This window comes from Eumetopias jubatus, unplaced genomic scaffold, assembly GCF_037043125.1.
Source record: "Eumetopias jubatus isolate StellerSeaLion01/CBP00866 unplaced genomic scaffold, mEumJub1_p1.0 scaffold_10, whole genome shotgun sequence".
Classification (NCBI taxonomy): Eukaryota; Metazoa; Chordata; class Mammalia; order Carnivora; family Otariidae; genus Eumetopias; species Eumetopias jubatus.
Window position 1 is genome coordinate 77891846 of NW_028274816.1, and position 23967 is coordinate 77915812.

The 23967-nt window shown below is 57.2% G+C and overlaps 3 protein-coding genes across 4 annotated transcripts; all 3 read right to left on the reverse strand.

The window, feature by feature from the left end:
- Nucleotides 1-474: 474 nt before the first annotated feature.
- On the reverse strand, nucleotides 475-9039 carry SENP3 (SUMO specific peptidase 3). Its single transcript, XM_028125091.2, has 11 exons — nucleotides 8804-9039; nucleotides 7193-7918; nucleotides 5993-6232; nucleotides 5786-5897; nucleotides 4978-5125; nucleotides 4805-4852; nucleotides 3710-3787; nucleotides 1861-1998; nucleotides 1616-1699; nucleotides 1439-1489; nucleotides 475-1013 (listed from the first exon to the last, which is right to left on the reverse strand). Exons 2-11 carry the CDS (start codon nucleotides 7905-7907, stop codon nucleotides 903-905), a joined length of 1725 nt encoding a protein of 574 aa, XP_027980892.1. The 5' UTR covers nucleotides 7908-7918; nucleotides 8804-9039; the 3' UTR covers nucleotides 475-902.
- A 419-nt stretch (nucleotides 9040-9458) lies between these two features.
- TNFSF13 (TNF superfamily member 13) lies at nucleotides 9459-12138 on the reverse strand. The gene is made up of 6 exons (XM_028125057.2): nucleotides 11808-12138; nucleotides 11371-11449; nucleotides 11190-11237; nucleotides 10927-11045; nucleotides 10571-10709; nucleotides 9459-10364 (listed from the first exon to the last, which is right to left on the reverse strand). The coding sequence occupies exons 1-6, from the start codon at nucleotides 12063-12065 to the stop codon at nucleotides 10255-10257; spliced, it is 753 nt and encodes a 250-aa protein (XP_027980858.1). The 5' UTR covers nucleotides 12066-12138; the 3' UTR covers nucleotides 9459-10254.
- Nucleotides 12139-13261: 1123 nt separating this feature from the next.
- On the reverse strand, nucleotides 13262-21042 carry TNFSF12 (TNF superfamily member 12). 2 transcript variants are annotated; one of them, XM_028125059.2, is made up of 7 exons: nucleotides 20785-21042; nucleotides 20577-20627; nucleotides 19966-20041; nucleotides 19224-19277; nucleotides 19103-19138; nucleotides 14210-14334; nucleotides 13262-14021 (listed from the first exon to the last, which is right to left on the reverse strand). In XM_028125059.2, the coding sequence occupies exons 1-7, from the start codon at nucleotides 20941-20943 to the stop codon at nucleotides 13770-13772; spliced, it is 753 nt and encodes a 250-aa protein (XP_027980860.1). In that variant the 5' UTR covers nucleotides 20944-21042; the 3' UTR covers nucleotides 13262-13769. The 2 variants fall into 2 exon arrangements, with proteins under 2 accessions (XP_027980860.1, XP_027980861.1); XM_028125060.2 differs by having other exon boundaries at nucleotides 20577-20624; nucleotides 20785-21020.
- Between the last annotated feature and the right edge of the window lie 2925 nt (nucleotides 21043-23967).

The following is a 23967-nucleotide window of genomic DNA, read 5'->3' on the forward strand; positions in this document are numbered from 1 at the left end:
ACGGGAGTCAGGCCTCGAGGCCTGGCAGCCATCTTGGGGCCCAGCGCCCCTACACGTGCGGAGGCGAGAGCGCCCGGGTCATGTGGTCCGGCTGGCCCTATCGCGCGCGAGGGGCGAGGCTTCAGCCTCCAGGGACTTCCGGGCTCCCGAGACCGCCACTTCCCTTCGCCTCGGCTCCAGGTGCGCGCCGGGCCCACAGTTTAGTTTGTCGTCTCCTGCAGCAAAGGTTAGACCGGACGCCGCCCCGAGCCGTTGCGAGTGTGCGGGGGGCGGTGGAAGCCGGAGGCGCGCCCCCGCGCCCCTGGGGGTGCGGCCACGAAGCTCCGTCCTCCCTGAGCTCACCCGGCTTCCCTGCGGGAGGGCTTCGTCGGGGCGGGGGGGGGGGGGGGGGGGGCCAGGGTCTCAGCACCTCCGACAGGGTGGCTGACGGTGACTGCTGAACCCGAGCCTGACAGAAGGAAGACCAGCACTATGTATCTCCAAAGGATCCTTTATTGACCAGAGCAGGACCGTGGCATTTATATATATATATAAAAAAAAGTTTGAAGACTGGCAGGCAGTAATCCCTTTGCCCGCCCACCACCCCCAGCACAGATTTTCCTGCCCCCGCCCCTGCACTCGGAAGGGGGAATGACCGCCCCACCCAGGCCACAAGGCCAAACTCCTCCCCTGCAGGGGGAAAAAGAGGCTGTTCCATGGCCACCCCCTGAACATCAGAAATCAACAAGTATTCTCTCAAAGAAAAAAAAAATACAGAAATCAAAACATTTAAATATGAAAAACCAAAGGGAACTGGATGGGGAGAGGCAAGAGAGGAAAGGAACTGGAGTTTCTTGGGAAGGAAGGGTCCCCCATGTCCCCATGCCCATTAATGAATGGGCTTGAGGCCTGGGATACGAGGCTCACACAGTGAGTTTGCAGTGACACAGCTCCTTGTAGATCTGCCGACGAAGTTTGGGCATGTCCTGCTGGGTGAAGCTGAATGGCTGAGACAGGGCCAGGTGCTTGCAGTACTGGGTGTTAACAAAGCAGGCCATGAGAACCACCTACTGAGCATCCCCCCAAGTCAGGACCTGTGCTACACACTTCACAGGAGCCATATCCATCTCACTGGACCTTTCCAAGAGCTTCCCCCTTTCACAAAGGGAGCCAAGGTCCCATAGCCTGGGGCTCAAAGTCTGATTAAAGTCATTGTTCCTGGTACCTGCACTGAGGGGTTGGAAGGCAACTATATTAGAGCCGGGGCCCAAGGACCAAGAGGGCCAGCCCCAATGTGGGCTGGGGAAGCCAGAAGAGGACCAACGAACGACATCCGCGTTTCTGCATTCTAACACGCAAGGTTACTCCCTGCTCCACAAGTGCCTGTGAGCCAAATCAGGGAGGCCGAGCGGTCTCCCGCCTCCGTCCCAAAACGGTAACCCGACTGCTATCTGCTTACCTGTAACACAAAGGCACCGCAGTCACTGTCATTGTTCTGCCTGGCCACATTCTACAGAATAAAAAGAAGGGAGGCCCTTCACCTGGAGGCTCCTAGGGGTGTGGCTTCAACTCTGCCTCCTGCCACACCTCTCTCACTACCCAGTACCCACCCCCACCCCCACCCCCAGACACTTACCATTTTGAAATAACCTTTCCAGCCCTGGTGGAAATCCAGCCGGTCTTTCTTGACTGCCTCCGCCTGCAGGTACTTGGCAATATGCTACAGAGACAGAAACAAGGAGGAAGAAGTGATGCCCTATGTTTCCCAACTGAACCCAGGGTATGGTGGTCCCAGCACCGAGCCCGCCCTTCTGCCCAGAATGCCTAGCCACTGCATTTCCTCCCCACATGCTTCCCGTCTGCCCCCCTCCCCTCTCAAACCTTAGGGCAGCGGCGGTTTAGGGTGCGCTGCGAGTCAAAATAGGTGATGGTGCGTCGCCTCACGTCCACAGAGATGAGGGACCAATGCACCTCCAGGTGGATGGGGATCAGCAGTAGCTCCTTATTGAAGATGTCCACCTAAGGGAGGCGGCGCCAGAGGTCAAGCCAGGCAGCGCGAGGGTCCTGCCCGCTGCCAGGAGGGTCCTCAAGAGGAGCGGAGGCACAGGCAAGGAGCCAAGGGACAGAACACAAGGCCCAGCCCTTCCACTGTTAAGGCAAGGGTCAGCGTATGCGGCCTCCAGGGGTGAGGAAGAAGGCAGCTCAGAGGAGACACCCACTGCAGGGCTCAGGATGGCCAGGTACTCCACACAGCAAAGGTGCAAGTGCTAAGTAGCTAAGAACCCAGGCTTAGGATTGCAGAGCCAGACTGCCGGGGTTTAAATCCAGCTCCTCTGTTGACTAGCTGGTGACCGTGGGCAAGCTACATGATAAACTCTCTATACCTCCGTTCTCTCCCTTGCAAGAAGCTGAAAACAACAGCACCTACCTCATCTGTCTGTTAGGAGTTAAAGTAGTTAACGTCCATAATACGCTAACAAGGGCGGCACGGTTCCTAGTCAAGGGTCGGCCAGTTAACAAGACAATCCTATGAGGAAGTGCTCACGGCCAGCTAACAAGGAGCTAACTGCCGCTTGGCAGAGTAAGGCAACTAGCTGAAGGTCACAGAAGAGAGTACAGAGGTGGGATTCCAACGCAAGTATGCAGAAGACAAGTTCTTTTCGCTGTGCGCCACCCCACCTCTTCTGGGAGGAGCAGGCCTGCCAGGTCACTGAGGGTGTAAGCCCCCAAACTTGGGGGCTGAAACTGAGGAGTGCTGGAGCCAGTTAGCTGTCCTACCTCACTGTAGAAATTTCCTGGCTTCCGAACTGGAGGGCAGGGAAACTAACTAGAGGAGAGAAAGAAAACTCTTTTTTTCCCCTCACCAAACGTGCTCCCTCCTAATTCGTCTCCCGAGTAACTTCCGCTACCAACCCAGGCCTCCCCGATTCCTAGTTTTTCTTCATCCCCAGGTCCGACCCGTCAGAAAATACTATCAACTCTGACCGCAAAACCTATCCTAGAGAAAGCTACTTCTACTTCGGCCCTTAGCGCCCTGGCCCCCGTTTCTCAGTTGGACTTCCGTGCTCCCCTCCTAGTCTGTCTGCTTCTACTCTTGCCCCGCTTCCAATCTTCATGAAACAGGAGTTTAAAATGTGAGGGACTTCCCAGCCTCCTTAAAACTTCAATGGCTTCTCGGCGCACATAGAGTGAGATCTACCCTCAGCTTCTCCTCCCTCCTCACACGATCGACTCTCTGACCGAATGTCTTACCAATATTCCCGCCACTCACTCTGCTCCAACCACACAGGACACCCACATGGGCCTTCGGTGCCTCACATGCCCTTTCTCACCCTGAGTCCCGTGTACTTGCTATTCCCCTTGCCTAAACAACTCTTCCCCCAGGTCTGCACACGGCCGGCTCCTCATCACTCGAGTCTCAAAGAGAGGCCTTCCCAGACCGCCCGATCTCAAAGACCCACCTCCCATGCTACTACACTACCCTTTTAATCACAGCACCTAGCACTAGCTGGAATCTCACCTGCTTATTTACTCTTACTCCATAAAGGCAAGAAGTTCTCCTTATTTAACACTGAATCTTTAGTGCCTACAACGGTACCTCCCACACACACAAGACCCTTAATATTTCAAAGACTGAGTGAGCAGGCTTGAGGAAGGGGCTCCTAGAAAACAAAACTCTAACGCTCTCCAGGCAAGGTGTTACACAAGGAGATGTGAATTGGTAACTCACGTTTTTGGTCCACCTTTTCACCCCATCGTAACCCTTGGTACGGAGTTTATCGTAGAAGAAACTGTTGAAGAAATGCACCTGTGCCAATGATACAAAAGAGCTGGATGGAATTAAAAGAGCCCCGGCTCTCCTGCCAAGTGTCCTCTGCCTGTGCCGCTCCATTTCATTATGGCTCCAAGGGCCAGGTTCAACACCCTCCACTGCCAATTCACTGAGGGTAAAAAACCACATCCTTTTTAGCCTTCTCTTATTGCTTTGTGGAGTTAAGACACGGGGGAAAAAAAACCCTACCCACTGGGGGAAGAGAATAGGTTAAGTTCAGGACCAAGACTAAAGATCTGAGGAGCGCCTGGGTGATGCAGTCGCTTATTTATTTTTATTTAGATTTTATTTATTTATTTGACAGAGAGAGACACAGCGAGAGCAGGAACAGAAGCAGGAGGAGAGGGAGAGGGAGAAGCAGGCTTCCCGCCGAGGAGGGAGCCCGATGCGGGGCTCGATCCCAGGGCCCTGGGACCATGACCTGAGCCCAAGGCAGACGCTTAACGACTGAGCCACTCAAGCGCCCCGTTGCAGTCGCTTTAGCGTCCAACTCTTGGTTTCAGCTTGGGTCATGATCTCGGGGTCAAGAGACTGAGTCCCTCGTTGGGGTCCACGCTCAGCACTGAGTACACCTGAGATTCTCTCTCCTCTTCTCCCCCCGCCCCGCACCTCATTCTCTCTCTCTCTCTCAAATAAGTAAGTCTTAGGGGCGCCTGGGTGGCTCAGTCGCTGGGCGTCTGCCTTCGGCTCAGGTCATGATCCCAAGGTCCTGGGATCGAGCCCCACGTCGGGCTCCCCACTCAGTGGGAAGCCTGCTTCTCCCTCTCCCACTCCCCCTGCTTGTGTTCCCTCTCTCGCTGTCTCTCTGTGTCAAATAAAATCTTTAAAATAATTTTTAAAAAAAATTCCAGATTTGAATTTAACAAGCTGACTCCTACCACCTCTCCCCAAAAACAAAGATCCTCTTTATGGATAAAGTGATAAAAGGGACTGAAAACGCTGCTTAGAACCGCAAACATTCTTCTGGGGACCGAGGTACCTGGTGAGGCCTACCTTTTCAGGGACCGTGTCCATGACCAGGTCTCCATACATGTTCATCACCTGGGGAGAAGACGGGAGGCAACTTGCCATGGAGGGTGCAGCATGGGTACAGGGCTCCCCCAGAGGGTCCCAGACACCCTGCTCCCTAAATCCCCTTTGGGGCCCGTGTCTCCATTGCTCCTCACCTGGTCATTGAGCCAGTTCTGTCCATATAAGGTGCCCAGGTCATCCATGGTCAGCACATGCCGCTTGTAGGCCACTCGGAAGCCCCTCACCATGGCATTGCCCGGCATCCGCTGGTATGACTGGATCAGCTGCAGCACCAGGCCCTTCCTGAGGAGACCAAGGGTGGGGTCACACAAGAGCTGACGGGGCTGGGGCATACAGGAGTACTTTCTACTGCTCGGAGTAAGAATCTAAAGTAATCCTTTCGGGGGCACCTGCGTGGCCCAGTTGGTTGAGCATCCGATTCTTTTTTTTTTTTTATAATTTTTTATTGCTGTGTTAATCACCATACAGTACATCACTAGTTTCGGATGGAGTGCTCCACGATTCACTGTTTGTGCGTCACACCCAGGGCCCCACGCAGAACGTGGAGCGTCCGATTCTTGCTCTCAGCTCAGATCTTGATCTCAGGGTCCCCAGTTCAAGCCCCGCACTGGGCTCCACACTGAGCGTGGAGCCTACTTCAAACAACAAACAAACGCTAATCCTTTTTTGGGGGTCACGTGTCCTTTTGAGGCCCTGCTAACAGCCCAGTCTCCAGAAAGAGGCACACGAGTAGCAGGTATACACAGTATTCTGGGGTCTCAGGAAAAGACCCCCACCGCCACCCCAGCCAGCTTGCAGGGGCTTGGCACGCTGCCTGCAGAGTCCTCCCTTCAGTCCTACCTTCCTCCCCCCCAACACGTCCCTATGGGAGAAACAGCAGCAGCATTCTCGCCTGCCCTCAGGTCCCAGCCCTCTTCTGAGGGCACCTCTTTCACGCCTTACCTGGAAGGCGTAGAGAACTCCTGCTGAAAAATGTCCTCCAGTTTCTCTACTACCTCATCAGTGCTGAGGGGGATGAGGCTGCCATAAGTTTGAAGGAATTCATCCAAGATGCCTAAGCGGAGGGAAGGAGGAGAAGGGGTGAGGCCTCCAGACTTCAATTTAGGAGTTGGCTACGAGAAAGAGACTGGGCCCTCTAGAGTCCCTTACTCTGCACGCAGGTAACATGCTCCTCCCGCAGGGGGCTGTGCTGGCCAGCTTTCTCCCCAGGCCGCTCTGCCTCTTCCGCAGCCCCCAAATCGGAGCCCTGAAACAGCTCCTGGGCCACATGGTCCCCGATACTGCACACATTGCTGATGAGGATGCTGGCATCAGGGGGTGCCAGACCCCGCTCCCCTTCTGGCCCGGGGGGTCCCCCAAAGCCATTGGGAAGAGTACAGGAGAGGAGGCCTGTAGGACAGGGGAAACAGGATGGGGCTTAGATCAAAGAACAATGGGATGAGATTAAACGACCCACACACTACCAACATAAACTCTAAGGAATGGAAATCTCAAGCATGAAATGAGCACGTCTGAGAGGTTGTAGAGGAACAGAGAAGAAGACGTACTACTCATAGACAGGCCAGAAGCAGGACGAGACTAAGATTCAGAGAGATCTGAATTTCAGAGATATTTATCAGCACCATACACCTGGCTCCTAGGATTGCACCCCGCAAACGTTCGATAAATACTCCAGTGATTCATAAAAACGTAGCCAAAAACTGTTTGGTTGAGGTTCCCCAAAGAAACATTCTGAGTGAGACTGTCACACGCGGCCGGACTGGTGATATAGTCCACTACTAGAGAAATCCCTTCCCACCACTAGAAGATGGCACCCTTTGCAGATGTACATGGCCCTTTATTCTAAGAGGACAAATGAAGAGGGATTTTAAGTGTATAAGGCTGTCTTGACTTTTCTAAACCAAGCCTCCCTGGGCGCCTGGGTGGCTCAGTTGGTTGAGCGACTGCCTTCGGCTCAGGTCATGATCCTGGAGTCCCGCATCGGGCTCCCTACTTGGCGGGGAGTCTGCTTCTCCCTCTGACCCTCTCCCCCTCTTCCCTCTCGTGCTTTCTATCTCTCATTCTCTCTCTCTCTGAAATAAATAAATAAAATTTAAAAACAAAAAATTTAAAACCAGCCTCCCTTTCTCATCTATACACAGAACACAACACCTACTTAGGGACTCTGTATCCCAGCCTTGATTGACTGTCTTCCCAGACTTAGTTCTTGCTCAAAGTGGAGCTTAAGACATTTCATGGCTATTCTGGACCCCCTCACTCTGCCATCCTACTAGCTTTAGGCCCAGCTGTCACCACCTCAAGAGGCTCCTGATCCTCCCCACCCTCTCCCTCCACCCATTCCCACCTTACCAGAGTCAGGGTCCAGAGGAGACTTTGGAGTCCACCTTAATCCATCTTCCTCCACTGGGGGCCCAGAGGACATTGGTGGAGACCCTCTCACCCCATCCTCAGCCATGAGAGCACCTAGCAGACCCAGCCGGGGCGGAGGTGGCCCCCGAGGGGAGTCAAAACGACAGCAGGGGGATGGCACCTGTGGTGTTGCACCCCCTTCCTGGGGTGAAAGATGGTTCTTGGGGTGTGCAAGGCTCCGCCGCCGGCCCCGGTGGCGCCCCCAACGCTTCCAATGGAATGTCAGCGAGGTGCTTTTTGAGTAGAGCAGCATCCGGAAGGCTCGCATGGCTCTGCGGCGGCGCTGTGAGCAGGTTTTTCGATGAGTAGGGCGGGGAGGGCGAGGCCGCTGGGAGGCTCCCAGCTGACCCCACCTCGGGGGCAGCCTCCAAGCTCCCACTTCCTCTTCCTCATCTTCATCCTCCTCTTCCTCCTCCTCTTCCTCCTCTTCACTAGCTGAGGCATCAAAAGAGGGCCGAGGGACAGGGAGGCGTCTGGCTGGCGCTGTAGTCCCTGACCCAGGATCTGGCCCAAACCCTCCACCTGATTTGAGTCGGGGTTTGGGGGGTGGGGGCCAACGAATACGCTCCCGCCTGGGACTTGAGTAAGCTGGGGCTATGCCAGGTCCAGGAGGCTCAGGCCCCCAAGACCTGGTCCCTTGTATAGTCTCTTTCATCTTCCAGTAGCCTGTAAAACAATGGTCAGAGTGTCAGAATCCAAACACCCTGAACCCCACGATCTTGCCTCTCTTGCTCAGCATGCCTTCTCTGGCATCAGATGCAAATAATCTGAGGAGAGAGGGGGAAAAAAGGCAGAACTCCTACAGTTTGCTGATCTTCTCGGTTCACATGGTCCACAAGGGGCCCTTTACAGTCTGTGTCATCATCCTTCCCCTGACCAGACAGAAGCAAGGGAGAATATGGCTGAGCAGCACGCCTCCGGGATCTTATTTCTCAGATCCCCAGGTTGAACCCAGGATTTTCAGCCTCTACTTCTCTACTGGAGACCACCAGGGGTATCCTAATTGAGCACCTAACGAGGGGCATGGCTCAGCACGAGACTCCTGACATGATACAGAGACAGCTGAGGAAGACACAACTTCCACAAGGAAACCGTGGTCTAGAGTGGAAAAAGAGTTCTCTACCTACCACCTTGGAATGAATGGGGGGCTGGGGTGGGGAGGGGGACGGGTATGCTCAGGTGGTCTCGGGAGCTCTCAGGAGGGAATGGGGATCCCAGGGCTATGGTTCAAGGAGCAAAACCTAATGAAAACGGAAGAATGTTAAAGGAAACTGAACGAGAACCCAATCGGTGCTTAGGCGGCCGGATCAAGGCGCTGGGACAGAACTGAGCCGCGTGAGCCGGGCTGGCCCAGCCCCCCTCTCCTGCTCCGTTCCCGGGGGCCAGAATGAGTCCCACACCGGTTTGGTCCTACAGGCTCAGGACAGTTCGGCGCCCAAGGGCCTTAAGAAGCCCCTTCGAGGGCCTCCTGGCCCCCCGTTAGGTGGGAATGAGGTCCAGGATTGGGAGAGGCCGCGGCAGAGCTGGGGGAAGGGTAGGGGGCGTCCTCACCGGGAGCGGGGAAGCCGGGCGGACGGGCCCGAGGGCGGGCGTCTCCGGCCTCAAGCTTCCCGGCTCATCTCTCCGGCGACGGCGGCGGCCCCGCCACTCCTGCTGTCTTCAGGCGCAGCCCTCTCAATTCAGGATTCCAACGCTTCTGGGCCGCGCGCCGCGCCGCCGAGCCGCCCCGCCGCGGCCGCCTCTTGCTCTGCTTCAGCCTCCACCTCCACCACCTCCCCCTCCTCCTCCTCCTTCTCCTCCTTCCCCTCCCGCGAGCCCCAGGCCCACCGGCGCTGGCGGCGCGCGATTTGTACGTCACACCCGGAGAAGAGCGCCGGCGCGGCCAGCACGCGCCTAGTCCCGCCTACTCGAGAGCGTAGACGCCAAGGGACCGTCCCGCCCCCGAGCCCCGTGCGGGGCTGCGCCTGCGCACTCCCGCGGCTCCGGGCCGCGCGAGGGCCCGCCTCTCTCCGGTTTGCGCCTGCGTGTCCTTCCCCCCCCCCCCCCCCCCGCCCCGCCGCCAACGCTGCGTGTCCCGCCGAGTAGCCCCTTCCGAGCGCTTGTGGGCCCGAACCCCGGGGCCGCGGAACCTGGGTCCTGTGGGGCGCGCCGGGGGAGAGCCGGGAGGGCAGGGGGATCTCGGGGCTAGGCAAGGCAGCGAGGGGAATGGAAGTCGTTCATTCTTTTATTTAAGTCTAAGCAGGTCTTGAGCAGAAAGAGCGAGCCCAGAGGAATGAAGGCAGGCCAGCCTCAGGGCGCACGATTTACCCAAGGCTCCCCGGACCCCCGTCCCAGCCCAGAGGGTCTTGGAGGGACCCGCTACGTCAGGGGAGTGGAGAGCAGGAAGGGCAGAACTTGGCACCCGAGCAGTAATGGGGCTGCAAAGGGACCGTCGTCGTCGGGGCCCCCCCTGCAGACGGCCGCACAATAAACACACCCCCGGAGACAGTGCTGGAAGCTGGGGCCCCGTCGCCGGGGAGAGAAGTGGGGGTTAGGCTTCTTGTGGAGCGAGGAGGCAGCGGGTACCTGGGAGAGGTGTGGCACAGGAAACCACGAGTCTTCCCGAGTGGAGGGAGGCTTCGTGGACTTGTGCCGACACGCAGGCTGGTTCTCTCAAACTGCCGCTAGGTGGTGGTGCTGTTCTGGAAGCATTCCAGTGGGACCCGAAGTAGGTCCAGATAAGGCCTGGCATTGTCCACCCCTCCCTTGCCCCCCCCCCCGCCCCGAGAATTTGGGGCTGGATGGGGGACAAAAGCAAGATATTACACCACTTTAATATCCATGAAATCAAAGTCTACGGGGTGGGGGTGGGTCGGGAAAAGGGAGGAGCGGAGATTGATGAGCTGTCAAACCCAGGGTTCCCGTCAAACCCAGAAGAGGCGTCTGCTCCTATTCGCTCTTGGCTGTCTCCGATTTGTACCCACCCTCATCTTCCGAGCTCAACACCACCATCCACATCCCAATCACAGTTTCACAAACCCCAGGAAGGTTCCATGCGGAGAGAGGCTGAGTTTTGCCCTCCCCCGGGGGATGGTGACACTCAGAATATCCCCTTGGTGTAGGTGGAAGACACCTGAGAAACGGAGAAAATACACACTCCGTGAAGCACAGTCCTGGAGACTCTCTGGTGCCTCTCCTCCCTTCTCCGGCTCAGCCTTCCTCCTGCTTCCTGGCCCGCATCCCCCAGATCCACCTGTCCCCCGGGGCTTCCGGCCCCCGGCGGGTCACAGACGCCCTGCTCCTCTCACAGCTGCCCTACGCTGCCCACGGGCCTCTCACCTGCACTGTAGCAGCTGTTGTAGGCCCAGTCCGGGTTGGAGGGCATGCTTCGGACACATCGGAAGAGAGTCTCCTGCCTTCCCTGGCCCTCCCGAGACACCACCTGACCCATGGTGAAAGTCACATCATGGAACAGGACCTGGCGGGGGATGGAGGAGAAGCCGAAGGAAGTGAGAAAGCATGGCTCAGGGCTGGGAGGCCTCTGGAGCCTGGATGACGGAGCCAAGGAAGGAAGGAGGGTCTTCGAAGTTCGGTACGAACGGAGGCGTTGGGAACCCTCAGTACCAGGGCATCCAGGCCCCAGGAGAACGGACCTCATGGCCCCCAGTCAAGGCTTAGGGTATGTGTGGGATTACCTGGCTATACAGCAGATAGACTCCAGCGTCCCAGACTCGAACAGCATATCCTTGGGCCTCCAGACCTCTCCCACGCTTAAGGGCCGGTTGCCACATCACCTCCGTCACATCGGAGTCCTCTGGAGGTGAGGAGTATGGCCATCAGGACTTCTGGGCATTCTCAGAGACTTTTCACCTCTAGGATTCTCTTGGACCCAGGTGTCAGCCCCAAAGTTCCCTGATCCTGCCCTTCCCCCAGAGCCATTATTTAAAGTAGTGCTCACCCTTGGAGGTGATGTTGATGGGGACAAGGTGCAGAACGGAGTGCTTCTCTGAGGAAAGAAGGAGATCTAAGCAAAGCCCACCTGTCCCCCCCCCGCCCCCTGGCTCCGGGGAACAATCTCCAGATCCCCCTGCTGCTTGATCACCTCCCACCCCTGCTGCACCGCACCCCGGAGGCCTCACTCTTCTGCTTATGCGTGAGTGCTTCTCTCTTTCTCCGGGCCCTCTCCCCATTCTCCCAGGCTTCCAGGGCATCAGGGCTCTGCTCATGGAAAGAGGGTCAGGGTTAGGCTAAGAAGCAAGGGTCCCCCGACAGCTTTTCCTCCCAGCACCCCCTGCCTCCCCACTCCCCAGCCCCAGGAGCGCCTCACATCACTCATGCACTTTTCCCCAGCGACCTGAGTCTTGGTGCTGGCTGTCCTCCAGGCTCTGGTAGGCATGAGAAGCATTAATCTTTAACAATTTCCTTTCCTGGAATGGTTGCCCCCTTGACCTCCAAACCTGGGACCCTCTCCTGAACCTACTCAAAACTTTACAGACCACGAGGCTAGACCCCGGAGGCCCCAAGATGGCCCTGGCACCCAACCTCTTCTCCCCCACCCCCTTCTCCCCTCACTCACCTGCTCCCGGAGGCTCAGCCACGGATGCCCTTCCTCCTTCTCGGAGGGCCCTCCGGCCCTCTGCAGCCGAGCCACCTCTCTCCTTAGATTTTGCAGCTCTGTTTGTTGGGTCACCAGAGCCATGGCACAAGCCACAGCCCCCAGAGCTGCCCCCCAACTCAACCAGAGGGCGACTGAGAGTGCCGGCTCTCGGGCCGGGCCACCCATGTCTCCCGGGGGCCCTTTGGGGGCTAGCAAGGAAGGAAATGAGGCTGGCATGAGCTGGGGACCCTGCCGAAGGCTGCAGCCTCAGGAGTGGGGTGGCGGGGAGGTGGTGGGGAGGGTGGGGGTACAGAAGGGAAGAAGAGCGTTACGCAAGGGAGGAATAAAAAGGAACTTGAGAATTAAAAAGGGAGGAGGAGAGCCAGCAAGGGGCACTGTTGGCGCTCCTGGCACCCCGCCGTGGGGCCGGTGTTGTCTCCAGACGCCCCCTCCGGACACACACACGCACACAAACACACACACCCACCCCCCCTCCTCCAGCCTCAGGAGGACTTGGTCCCAGTCTCTCGAGGAAGGACAGGACTGCCAGTGACACCCAGGAGGAGCGGCCGAGCACAGGAACCCTGGGACGGCCCCAGAAGTGGGGGAGGGAAGGGTGGCTGGCTCCGGGGCATGGTGCCAAGAGCAGGGATGAAGGGGCAAGCTGGGCAGCCTTGGGGGGTCCAGGGGTGAGGGGGTAAAGACCCTCTGGCTCAGCCACACGAGAGATCTTTGGGTATGACTGAAGGTGGAAAAGGAGGGGCGGCGGGGGGGGGGGCGGGTAGATGGGAAGGAGAACCAGGGTCGCGGAAGCAAGAAACTGGCTGAGTTCTGGGGTTAAGGCCAGGCCGGGTGTGTTGGAATAGGCCTGCACTACTCCCTGTGCTGAACTTGGCAAGGAGAACTTCCTGTTTCCCGAGAAAAGCTCTTACATAAGGCCCTGGGCAGAGAGAGAAAGAGACAGCCCCAAGCACCCTACCACTGTAGGATTCCTCCGCTGGACCCAGGGCCCCAGGTTCCCATGTTCCTGGGCCCCGGCGTCCTGCTTCCTGACCCTGAGCTCCCCTTCGGGCCTGCTCCCACCCCACATCCCAGCCAGGGCTGGTGGCAGCCCCTGCCGAACGTCCCCGAGGCTGCCAAGAGGAAGGGCCCCTGCTCCTCCCAGCCAGGGATTACCCGCAGGAGGAAGCCCGCCTCCTAGGTAAATGAGGCAGCTTTTGCTGGACCTTGGGCAGAGGATTGATTTTTTTTTTTTTCCTGGCAGTTTGCCTTTCCACTCTCTGCTCATGCCTCAGGGGTCAGAGGCAGGCAGGTCCCCACTCCCGAGTCTACATTGCCCTGGCATCCCAGCCCTCCCGCACCCCACTCCTGGACGCCCGGACCCCCTTCCCGTAGCCCTCCACTACCCTAAGAAATGTTCCCTGAGCCCCAAGGAAGAGAGAGACCGTGGTTTATTCTCTTTAATATCCACTTATCAACATTTTGTCACAATAATAATAAAAATAATATCTGCTTTTTTTAAAAATCCACAGGGAATTATCAGGGAAGGAGCTTGGCTTGCTCTTAGCCCTCGGGTTTGGGAACTCCCGGCCTAGTCCCAGGCTCCCTGGCGTCCAGCCCCTATTAGTGCCTGAAGGTGGGGGGCTTGGGGACCCATCCTCACCCAGAGTAGAGTAGACACAGTGTCCTGGGGGGTTGTGGCCAGGGCAGGGAGTCAGGAGATTAACGGGGGCGACGAAAGACTGGGGGTTCAGGAGCTAGTGAGGTGGAGGGGGGGGCGTCAGAGGAGAAGGGGGTTATCTACGTGTCGTGGAAACAAACGTGAACAAGTCCAAGCAGCCTGCAGAGGGCGGGCAGGTGGGGGGGGAACGGGGGAGGAGGGGGGCGCACGGAGGGAGGGGCGCACCAACACAGCCGCGGTGGGGGCGCCACTAGGGCCCCTCAGTGAACCTGGAAGAGTCCAAAGTAGGTGAGGAAGGGGGCGGCCTTGAGATGGGCCCAGGGGAGGGTGCGGATCCGCAGGGAGGACCCCGGCCGGAGGGGCAACAGCCCAGACACCTGGCAGAGGCGGAGCTGGGGCCCCACGGCGCTGGCGGCCGTGGCCGAGAACTCCTCCAGGCAGCGCAGGGCCAGCGCGTCATTCACCAGCAAGTCCAGCTTCAGGTAGACAGCCTTGCCCTCGTCAAAGTGCACCTGCCGGGCGGGCGGGAGGCGGCAGAGTCCAGGCCTCTGCTGGCCGCGCCTCAATTTCTAGCAGCCTTGGCCACCCAGGGGGCCCATCGGGCCCCAGCCCTAAGCTCCCCTCCCCGCTCTGGCTCGCCCCCGGCCGCCCCCCCCAGACCCGCAGTCCCCGCTGTACCGTGCAGCCAGGTGGGCCTTACCTGACAGTACAGGTAATAGAGCCCAGCCCGCATGACGAGAAACTCCCCGCTCTGGCGGTCATAGCGCAGTGGGTTGGAGCTGTTGATTTTCGCCTCTTCCCAGCCGCTCACCGTGCCGTCCACACCTGAAGGGCAGTGTTCAGAGATCAGGACTTTCTCACACTCCCCGGGGACCCGTTCAGTACATAAGGCTCGGGGGTCCCCTTTACCCAGAAGATGCAGAGATGGGTGCGGGGCCAGGGAGGAGCCCGTGGTGTAACGGGAAGTGTGCGTGAAGACATGCGGCGTTTACACGTGTCTGTGACCAGGGCGGTAAGGAGCAAGGTGTCACCCGCCACTTCTGGGGAGAAGAGCCAGATGGAAGGAGAAGCGCCCGGGAGCTTTGGTATCTTGTGTCTCTGCTGTTTGCCTCTTTTGAGAATGTCTACGTACCACACTTGAATCACACAGCACTTGGATTACGAATATTAAAAAAAAAACAAAATGGTACCCAAATGTCCATCGGACGGTGAGTGGATAAGGAAAACGGTGGTACAGCCATAGAGTGGGATATTATTCAACCGTTAAAAAGAAAAATGCTACCGGGTGCCTGGGTGGCTCAGTTGGTTGAGCGACTGCCTTCGGCTCGGGTCATGATCCTGGAGTCCCGGGATCGAGTCCCGCATCGGGCTCCCTTGCTCAGCGGTGAGTCTGCTTCTCCCTCGGACCCTCCCCCCTCTCATGCTCTATCTCATTCTCTCTCTCAAATAAATAAATAAAATCTTTAAAAAAAATAAAAACAAAAAAACAACAACAACAGAAAAGAAAAATGCTACCCTGTGGACGAACCGAAAGCATTATGCTAAATGAAAGAAGCCAGTTCCAGGGCGCCTGGGTGGCTCAGTTGGTTAAGCGACTGCCTTCGGCTCAGGTCATGATCCTGGAGTCCCGGGATCGAGTCCCACATCGGGCTCCCTGCTCAGCAGGGAGTCTGCTTCTCCCTGAGACCCTCTTCCCTCTCGTGCTCTCTATCTCTCATTCTCTCTCTCTCAAATAAATAAATAAATAAAATCTTTAAAAAAAAAAAAAGAAAGAAAGAAGCCAGTTCCAAAGGACCACATATTATGTGATTTCTATGAAATTTCCAGATAAATCCAGAGAGACAGAAAGTAGATCGGTGGGTGCTTAGAGCTGGGGGGGTGGGGGAGAAATAGGGGTGCCGGCTAAAGGTTACAGGGTGTCTTCCCATGCTGATGACTGCAACTGGGTGAACAGTCTGGACTAAAAACCACCGAATTCTACACTTCACATGGGTGAATTTTATGGGAAGTATACTCAATAAAACCGTACCAAAAAATAAAAAAAAATCTAGAGCTAAGGTCATGGCCAAGAAGATGAATAATAAAACGACAGAGCAGGAGCTCAGGTGGCTTCCCGGGTCTTCCCCAGGCCACCCGGTCTATCAAAGGACTCCCACCGTCTTCCTGCCCCCCTCCCTGCCCCACCCCACCCCTGCACACACCAAAGCACCTTCCTCCCTTCAGGTCCCGACTCAGCTGACAGCCTTCCTTCCCTGGGCCCCCAGTTCCAAAGAGCCAGTCCCAGCCCTGCCTCTCATCTCTTCCCCATGCCACCCTGTTTCCTTCACCCGGGAAATCCTCCATCCTCCGGTTGATTTACTGAGGTGCAAGTGCGGGGTCCCAGCATGGTCTGATTCCCCACCGCGGCGGGGCACGCAGCGCTGGGCCTGCTCTGAGTGGGCGCCCTGCGAACAGCGCTGGGAGGCCAGAGGGAGGCGGCCAACAGGGCCCACAGCTCTGGCTTTGTCTGGATCCACCCACTGCTCCCCTGGGCCTCGCTCAGCAGCGGCGGCCTTCCCCAGCCCTCCCTCATCCTCACCCATTTGATTCCCTGATTTCCAGTTCCTACCTGTTCTGCCACCTCCATCCCCGCGCCCTGTCTCCCTCCCCACCCGGCCCCTGCCACTCCGGGGGGGATTCTTCTCAGCCTCCCTCCTCGGCCAACTCCCCCTCCCCCGTGCACCTTCTCCCTGCTCCAGTTTATTCCCTACACGCGTCCTTCTAAAACGCGGATGGGAGCCTGCCTTCGCTTGCTTTGACCTCAGGATGACGTCCAGACTCCCTTTGGGCCTGGCTCCCTATTCTCCTCCAAGCTCACGGCCCCGTGCTGTCGGCGAGCACTTCCCTCCAAGCATGCTGAGCAGCTCATCATACTCCTGCCCAACTAGGGGCTTTGGCACAAGTGGTTCCTTCTACCTGGAACATCCTTGACTCCATGTCCATCTTAGATTTGTGCTTCAAGGCCCACCACGCCTTCTTGGGGAAGGAGTCCCTGACTCCGTTGTAAAGTTGTCTTCCTCTATGCTACCGTGTACCTCTGGAGGCTTTCCTTATCGCCCTTGTCACAGCATACTGTAATTCCCAAATTTATATGCTTGTCTCCTCTCCCAGACGGTCATCTTTTGAGACTAGGCCTGGGTATCATTCCCTGCGGGCGCCGAGGCTGGTCCTTAAAACAGCAGGTCCTCGGCAGCGGAGGGATGAATGTCTGGGTAACTACTCCGCTGAACGGTCCATCCGGAGGGGACGAGGGCTGGCCCCGGGGCATGAAGAGCAGGGGGAGAGGAGGGAGGACATTCCCCACCGTGGAACCAGCTGGAGGAAAGGCTGGTTGTGGCCAAAAGGCATGGTGTGCCTGGGGCCGCGGGGTCCCTCCGCGTCACAACCACAAGCCTCAGATGGACGTTCTTTACTGCCTGGCAGCCCTCCTGCTCTTGCCCACTGAGCTCGCTCTGGTACTCATCGAGGCAAGGATTTTGTACCCTCTCTCCTCTCACCTCCTGCCTATCTTCCTCATTCTCCAGGGGATCTAGAAGTCATCAGGCAAGGGCTCCCCCGCCTCCCCCGACCACAGCCAAAAACTGACCTGCGCTCACAATTCTCAACTGACCCTCTTGTGATGATGGGATGATGTGTCCCTCCCTTTGTTCTGGACCCCACCCCTTGCCCCCGTCCTGGACACTGCCCTGCGGGGCCCCCCCACCGCTGCGCCGGGCACGTCCAGTACACAAGCACGCTAGTGAGCTTCGAATCCTGGTCCCGCCACTGAGTATCGTCATGGCCTCGGGCAGGGCGAGTAACCTCCATCTGTAAAATGGAGCTGATCAGAGTATCTTCCTTTTAGGAGCGTTGGGAGGTCTAGACGAACGGGACATTCAGTAAATGTTAGCTACGATCCCTATAGTACTACTTAGCCCCAGAAGGACTGAATTTTTCCTCCCTCCACATCTCCCTCCAACCACTGGCCCACCGCTCTGCTCATCCCAGAGAAACTTCTGGAAAGGGCTGTCCCTGACTCCAATTCTTCTTTCCCATTTTCTCTTCACCCGGTCCACACTGGCTTCTATCCTAACCGCGCTACTGAAACGGCCCTGGCCAAGGTCACCAGCTGACTTTTTAGGTTACCAAACCCCCATGGTCAAATCATGTGACCTCTCAGCCGCGTTCAGCACAGACGGCCACACCCTCGTTGGTGAGACCGCGTCTTCTCTCAGATCACAGTCCCCTCTCCTCCCCAACTCTCTTCCCTTCTGTCCATCTGCTTCTCAGTCTCCGCTGGGTTCTCCTCTTCTGCGCCACTTCTGGATGTCTCAGAGCCCCGGGGCCTCCCTCTTGGGGCCCCTCTTCCCCCCTGGTGCCTCATCCAACCCTGGAGCTCTAAACACCATCTGTACGGCTACGGTTCCTGACTGTAGGTGTCCTGACCCAGCCATCTGTCTGCGGAACTCACTCGTTTATTATTACTTCACTTGGTTTAGGAGGAGATCTGAAATTCCATTCTTAATTCACATACCTCCCAACCTATTTCTTCCCTGGGAAGCCCCATCCCCGTTAAATGGCATCATTATTCCCAAGGACGCCCAAGTTAAATATCTGGAAGTCACTTTGATCCCTTCCCTTGCCTTCCCTCTGCACGTCCAACCCATAAGCAAGCCCTATCTTCAAGCCACATGGCTCCCTCTCAGCTGTCAGGCCCCCTAGACCAAGCCACCCTCCCGTCTTGCCTCCTGGCCTGTCCCATGGAAGGACATTCCAGGGCAGGGCACAGTGTGTGTAAAATCCAGAAAAAGCACATTGGCAGGGAGGGGTGTCAGGCCAAGTGTGCAGGGAAAAGAGGTTGAGACCAGACCATGGAAAGGCTGCAGCCAGGCAGAGAAGCAAGGTTATAACGACAGTGAGTTGGGAGGGTCTTAGCTTGGCAACCTAGGTGGGACAGAGCCAAGGGGTGGGGAGGGGCTGGGATGGGGAAGGGGCTAGAGACTGGGTTTGCGGTTCTGAGGTCCTAGTGCTGAGATGGGAGGTCGGGTAGGGACACAAAAGGAGCCCAGTAGAAATATTTTAAGAAAAATGGGGCACCTGGGTGGCTCAGTTGGTTAAGCAAACTGCCTTTGGCTCAGGTCATGATCCTGGAGTCCCAGGATCGAGTCCCGCATCGGGCTCCCTGCTCAGCAGAGAGGCTGCTTCTCCCTCGGACCCTCCCCCCCTCGTGTGCTCTCTCTCTCAAATAAATAAATAAAATCTTAAAAAAAAAAAGAAAAATGGTCAGAGCGTGAAGACTCACGGAAGACGAGGTGGGCGGGGGGAGAGGGAAGAATCAAATGTGCTTCCTGCACAAGCATGAGGGCTGGTGGTTGGGTGCCGGGAGTCTGCCTGGGTTCTCACGCCCAGGTCACAGAACCGAGCCCTGAGGATCTTCTTGAACTGGCTTCTGGGGTTCCCAGGCTGAAGGCAGGGAGGGCAGTGGGGAGTGAAAGGTTTGGAGGGGCCCCTTTCCCAGGAGGCCAGTGCTGTGGGAGTTGGGGGGGAGAGCTCAGAGGCGGGAATGGGGTCTCACCGGCCTGCGCTCCGTCCTGTCCCGGTCGTGGGTGAACTGTAAGGCACAAGGAAGGGTTGTTGAGACCCGCCCTGGCCTGCCACCACCCCATCTCCCTGGGCATGGCTCACCCATCACCCACCTTCATAATGCGCTGCAATGACTCTGCGAGCCCGTGTTTTCCGGCCTTTAGGTGCTGAGAATCAAGGAAAGAGACATGGGGAATATAGCGCCCCCTTACTCTGGGGGGGGGGCTAGGAGCCACTCCCCGGCCCCGCCTCCCTCTCAGAGCCCCACATCCTTATTCGTGTCCAGACTCCTGGCCTCAGAGCCTCAGGCCAGACCTCCCTCCATAAGCAGAATGACTGCATCATTTATCACCCAAACTGGGTTGTTTCTGAGAGCAAAAGGGTTGCTATTAATAACTGCAGGGAGGTAACAGTCGTAAGCGGGGACAGTCCTGTGCAAACCTGTACACACAGTCACGTGGTCATCCCATTCAGAAGCCTCTCTGCTTACTGGGGCCCCTGCCTCTGCCTCCCCCACCTTGTCTCCATCTCCTAACCCTGGGCCTTCCCCTCCTTCATATCTGGCCTAGGATCTCAAGTGAGAAGCAGGTCCATGGGATGGGAGGGGCTTCAGAGAGAGGGCCAGAATTCTAGGTTTGCGTCTCAACCAATTAGCTGCCTGACTCTGAACTCCATGGAACCCGCAAACCCTGTCTGTGCCTCAGTTTCTCCATCCCGAGCATAAGTGAGGATGATGGTTTTGGCTCTGCCCACTCCGTGGGGCTGTGAGGATGAACAAAATCAATAATGAGCACAGAAGCCACTGCAGACTGACCACTGCGATTGTTCCTGAAGGGTGGATAAAGGGATGCTCACCATTTCTGCGAGGCCGAACCAGCCTCTTCAGGAAAGGCCCAGGATCCTGGCTTTCCTCTGTCTGGGGATTCAGTTCCTAGGGGAATTAAGGGCAGGGCTAAACCGGGGTCTTTCGGGAACTACCAGAGACTAAGCTGAGACCGACAGGGCCACCCCCCCCCCGCCCCCGTCGGGAGAGACACCAGCCAGCACCAGGCACACAGTCTTAGGGGGGCCAGGTCCTGGGGTCCCCCGGCCCCCCAGCCCCCCAGCACACAGAACCCGCACAGACCCTTCGGCTTGATCAGCACAGTGCACAGGCGCCCCCACCCAGTCTGTGCGCACAGTGGGTACACACCCTGCACACATCACCAGCATCCCTCCTCGGCGGCAGGCTCCCCCCATCCCATACCCCCACTTCACCCACAGCCAATAAACATTCCGGACTCAGGTGACACAAACCCCTTCCACACAGCGGCACCCTCCCTCTCTCTCTGTCTCACATACGCATGCACGGCGGTGCACACCCCCGCACACACGCAGTTGGCACGGCCAGGGGCACACCCTGCGCCCTCGGCTCGCGCACACTCCCCACGCCCAGCAGCGCGCGCCCGGCACCCACGGCCACTCACCGGTGGGTCCGGGTCCTCCTCCGCCACCAGCTCCCCCTGGGAAGGCTCCTGCTGGGAAGGAGGCAGCGTCACCCCGTCCTTCTCCACCTGACATCTCACCCTCCACCCATCTTCCTGGCCCCGTGCCCTCAGCCCACCCGGCCCGGTCCGCTGCTCCGCAGACTCGGCTCCCAGCCGGCCCCGGGAGGGCTGCACCGCAGGGCCTCACCTGGGCGGGCGCCGATGCCCGGCTCCCCAGGCTGACCGCGGCCAGCAGGAGGCCGAGGCAGGCCAGCGCCAGGCCCAGGCCCAGCGCGAGCGGCGCCAGCAGGGCGGTGCCCGGCTCCCCCCGGCGCCCCCTCCGCCTCTGGCTCCGACGGGCGGCCATGGGGGCGGGGGGCTGTGCCTGCCTCGCGGCCCCCCCCACCCCCGGCCCGGGACCCGCGGGGGCGGGGGCCGGGGAGCCGGCGGGCGGAGCGGGCGGCCGAGAAGGAGGGGCGACGGATGCGCCCGGGAGGGGAGCGCACAGGAAGCGGGACGCGGCGGGGGCGCTGAGCCGCGGGCGGCCGAGCGCGTGCACCGCGCGCCGACCCCGGGAGGAGGCCCGCGGGGCCGGGGTTCGCGGGAGGGGCCCCGGGCGCGGAGGGCCGGCCGGGGAGCGGGAGCGGGGGCGCCGCGCGCGGGGACTCCACCCAGGCCCGGGTGCGGAGGAAAGGGGGGGGGAGAGAGAGGCGGCGGGACCCCCGCGCCTCCGACGGGGCCACTCCTGCCCCCGGCGCGACCGTCGATTTCGGGTCCCGGACTGGGATGACCCTGCAGCGGGGTTAGGGCCGAAAGCCGTTTGGATTTTATCGGCTGCACCGAAGGACAATACTTCCGTGCACGAAACTGGAAAAGAGCCTGAGGACATCATTCACACGGGTCATGTGCTCACTTCTTTCGGCAGATCAGTTGGGAGTTGATTAAAACTTCGGCGTCCTGCGGTAGACAGAGCTAGCTTCTGGCCCGCCCTCGTGCCAGCCTCCGCCCCCGCCCCCAGTCGGCGGGTTCCCCTAATGCCTCTCTCTGGAAACACAGGGGCCGTTTCCGCTAAGCACAGGGCTCAAGTGAGTTCAACGGGCGCTCCAAGAGCCCGATGCATGAATTTGGTCAAAGCTGGACCCCTTTTGCCATGAAAACACTTGTGCGAACAGTAAGACCCTCAAAAATGCATTTAACCTGTAGCGTTCACTTATGCACATTTGTAGTGAAAAGTATCAGAAAGCAACTCTGTTGCAGAGAGTACTAATTAGCTCGGGTGAAGCTGTGGCTCTAAGGAAGTTTCTGGAGAGGCTTCGACCTTGGGGCTCTGCTCAGTCCTGCCCCTTCCCCGCCTTCTGGTCTTGTCGGTTTCCTTTGTGTTCTGGAATCGGCGGAGCCCCCTCCCTGTCTCGGGGTCTCAACACCTTTAGCCTCCTTACTTGGCGCACTCAGACCACCCTCTCCCCTTCAGTCATTTCGGAGAGTTTTCCAGACCATCTTTTCTCACGAGGACCCGAACTGCCCACGTTGTCCTTTCTGGTGCCCTCTCTTCCTCAGCTGTCAAAATTTGTAACCTGGCTACTATCTCCCCATCGACATTGTAAAGTATAAAATTACATATTTCCTGGTTTCTGCTTATTGTCTGTGTCTAGAATGTAAATTCCATGAGGATTTTATTCACCGTGTTCCCGGCACCTTGTCAAATGCCAGTTCCCCAAATATCACTAGAACAACCTGTTGATAAGACAAAGCAGGGTTTACTGCTTGTCCCTCAAAGGTCTGACAACGCCTCATAGGGAGATGGACAAACCCACGAAATTTACTTGAGACATTGAAGTCTGGTTTAAAGCAGGTCTTTCCAAGCTGGGGTAAGAACAGGGGTTGATTAGGGTAGGTAAGGGTTATGGTTTAATCATGCAGAATTTACATAGCAAAGTGAGGGGCTCAAACAGTGTTAAGGTGTAAATTGTCAGTTGATAAGACATTTCTATTGCAAATCAGCTGTTGTTGTTTTTTTTAAGTAATCTCTATGCCCAATATGAAGTTCAAACTCACGACCAAGAGATCAAGAGTTGCATGCGCTACCCACTGAGCCAGCCAGGCACCCCTGATTGACTGTGGGGTTGGGGTTTTTTGTTTTTTGTTTTGTTTTGAATAAGCTCTATACCCAACGTGGGGCTTGAACTCACGACCCTGAGAACCAACAGTCGCATGTTGGTTCTACAGACAGAGCACCTACAGACAGAGCTAGCCAGGTGCCAGAGAGTCAGCTGATGTTTTCCATTAAAGAGTTGATGGGTCTTTCAGGAAGTTCCTGGAATAAGCAATAAAGTTATTTTGTAACATTCATCTTCCCGGGTGAATGTGTCGTAGAATACCATTTACGCCAGTGAAGACAGGACTAGTCATGTTAACAAAGACGTAAGTGTCCCCCGGCCGGTGGCTTCACTTGTCACCCTGCAGCGACTTGGCCATGATGGATGTTTAATAAACATCTGTTGGGTGATTGAGCTAAATGCTCCGAGGGGACAGGGACCACATATGTCTTCTCTTCTGTTTATCCTTGGTGCCTAGCGCAATGTCTGGCAAAGAGCGAGCACTCAGTATTTCTGGAATGACTGAACCGATTTGGGATTCTAGTGGATGGCATTTGTAACAGGGAGAAAAGGAAGAAGCCCAAGACACTTTGGTGGAAAGCCCAGAGGGAATTCTGATCATTTTCGGGATCTATGTAACTTAACGGCACTGATTTAAGTTTCATTGTACTTCAAACTTGTGACTTTCCTTTTCATACAAGAGTGTCTCCTTGTTGCGCTTCATAGCTGTGGTCGGGGTTATTGGAGTACCCACAAATGACGTGAGAAAGGAACGATGCAGGGGTCCCTGGGTGGCTCAGTCGGTGGAGCATGAGGTTCTTGATCTTGGGGTTGTAAATTTAAGCCCCCAAGTTGGGTGCAGAGATTACTAAAATTATACAGAAATAAATAAAAAATAAATAAATAAACAAGCAAGCCCTGTCGTTGGGACAGAACTCTGGTATTCAGTAAATACTTCCTCGATTTCCACTGAGTTTGATGAATGAGCCATGACCACAGGCCTCCATCTGTCTGGATACTGGGTGTGTGGAACAATTAGAAAGTAAAACAAGATACCTGACTCTGGGTCAGGCATACTCCTTTGTCTCCAATCCATCCTCAGGAAAAGTAGAGAATACAAAAAGAAGCAACAGTGCAAAGATGGTGGGGGTTTGCCAGTCGAGCCTAGTTGCTTAGGCTGCCCAAGAGAGGCACTTTCCCTGATCAGCAGGCAAAGGAAAGCGGGAGAGGTGGCAGTGAAATTCTGGAAATGAGTGAAGGTCTGCAAAGACAGGCCAACAGTACCAGCTGATGAA

What these genes read in the sequence shown, in the direction of transcription:
- TNFSF13 (XM_028125057.2), bottom strand. Translation starts at nt 12,065, where the DNA reads ATGCCAGCCTCATTTCCTTCCTTGCTAGCCCCCAAAGGGCCCCCGGGA. An exon ending in TCTATCTGCTGTATAGCCAG is followed by an intron (nt 10,710 to 10,926) that starts GTAATCCCACAC and finishes ATCCCCCGCCAG; the next exon opens with GTCCTGTTCCATGATGTGAC. An exon ending in CAACAGCTGCTACAGTGCAG is followed by an intron (nt 10,365 to 10,570) that starts GTGAGAGGCCCG and finishes TCCGTTTCTCAG; the next exon opens with GTGTCTTCCACCTACACCAA.
- SENP3 (XM_028125091.2), bottom strand. Translation starts at nt 7,907, where the DNA reads ATGAAAGAGACTATACAAGGGACCAGGTCTTGGGGGCCTGAGCCTCCT. An exon ending in GAGTTCTCTACGCCTTCCAG is followed by an intron (nt 5,126 to 5,785) that starts GTAAGGCGTGAA and finishes TGGTCTCCTCAG; the next exon opens with GAAGGGCCTGGTGCTGCAGC. An exon ending in TGGACACGGTCCCTGAAAAG is followed by an intron (nt 3,788 to 4,804) that starts GTAGGCCTCACC and finishes TCATTGGCACAG; the next exon opens with GTGCATTTCTTCAACAGTTT.
- TNFSF12 (XM_028125059.2), bottom strand. Translation starts at nt 20,943, where the DNA reads ATGGCCGCCCGTCGGAGCCAGAGGCGGAGGGGGCGCCGGGGGGAGCCG. An exon ending in AGGAGGACCCGGACCCACCG is followed by an intron (nt 20,042 to 20,576) that starts GTGAGTGGCCGT and finishes TAATTCCCCTAG; the next exon opens with GAACTGAATCCCCAGACAGA. An exon ending in GGTTCGGCCTCGCAGAAATG is followed by an intron (nt 19,278 to 19,965) that starts GTGAGCATCCCT and finishes CTTGATTCTCAG; the next exon opens with CACCTAAAGGCCGGAAAACA.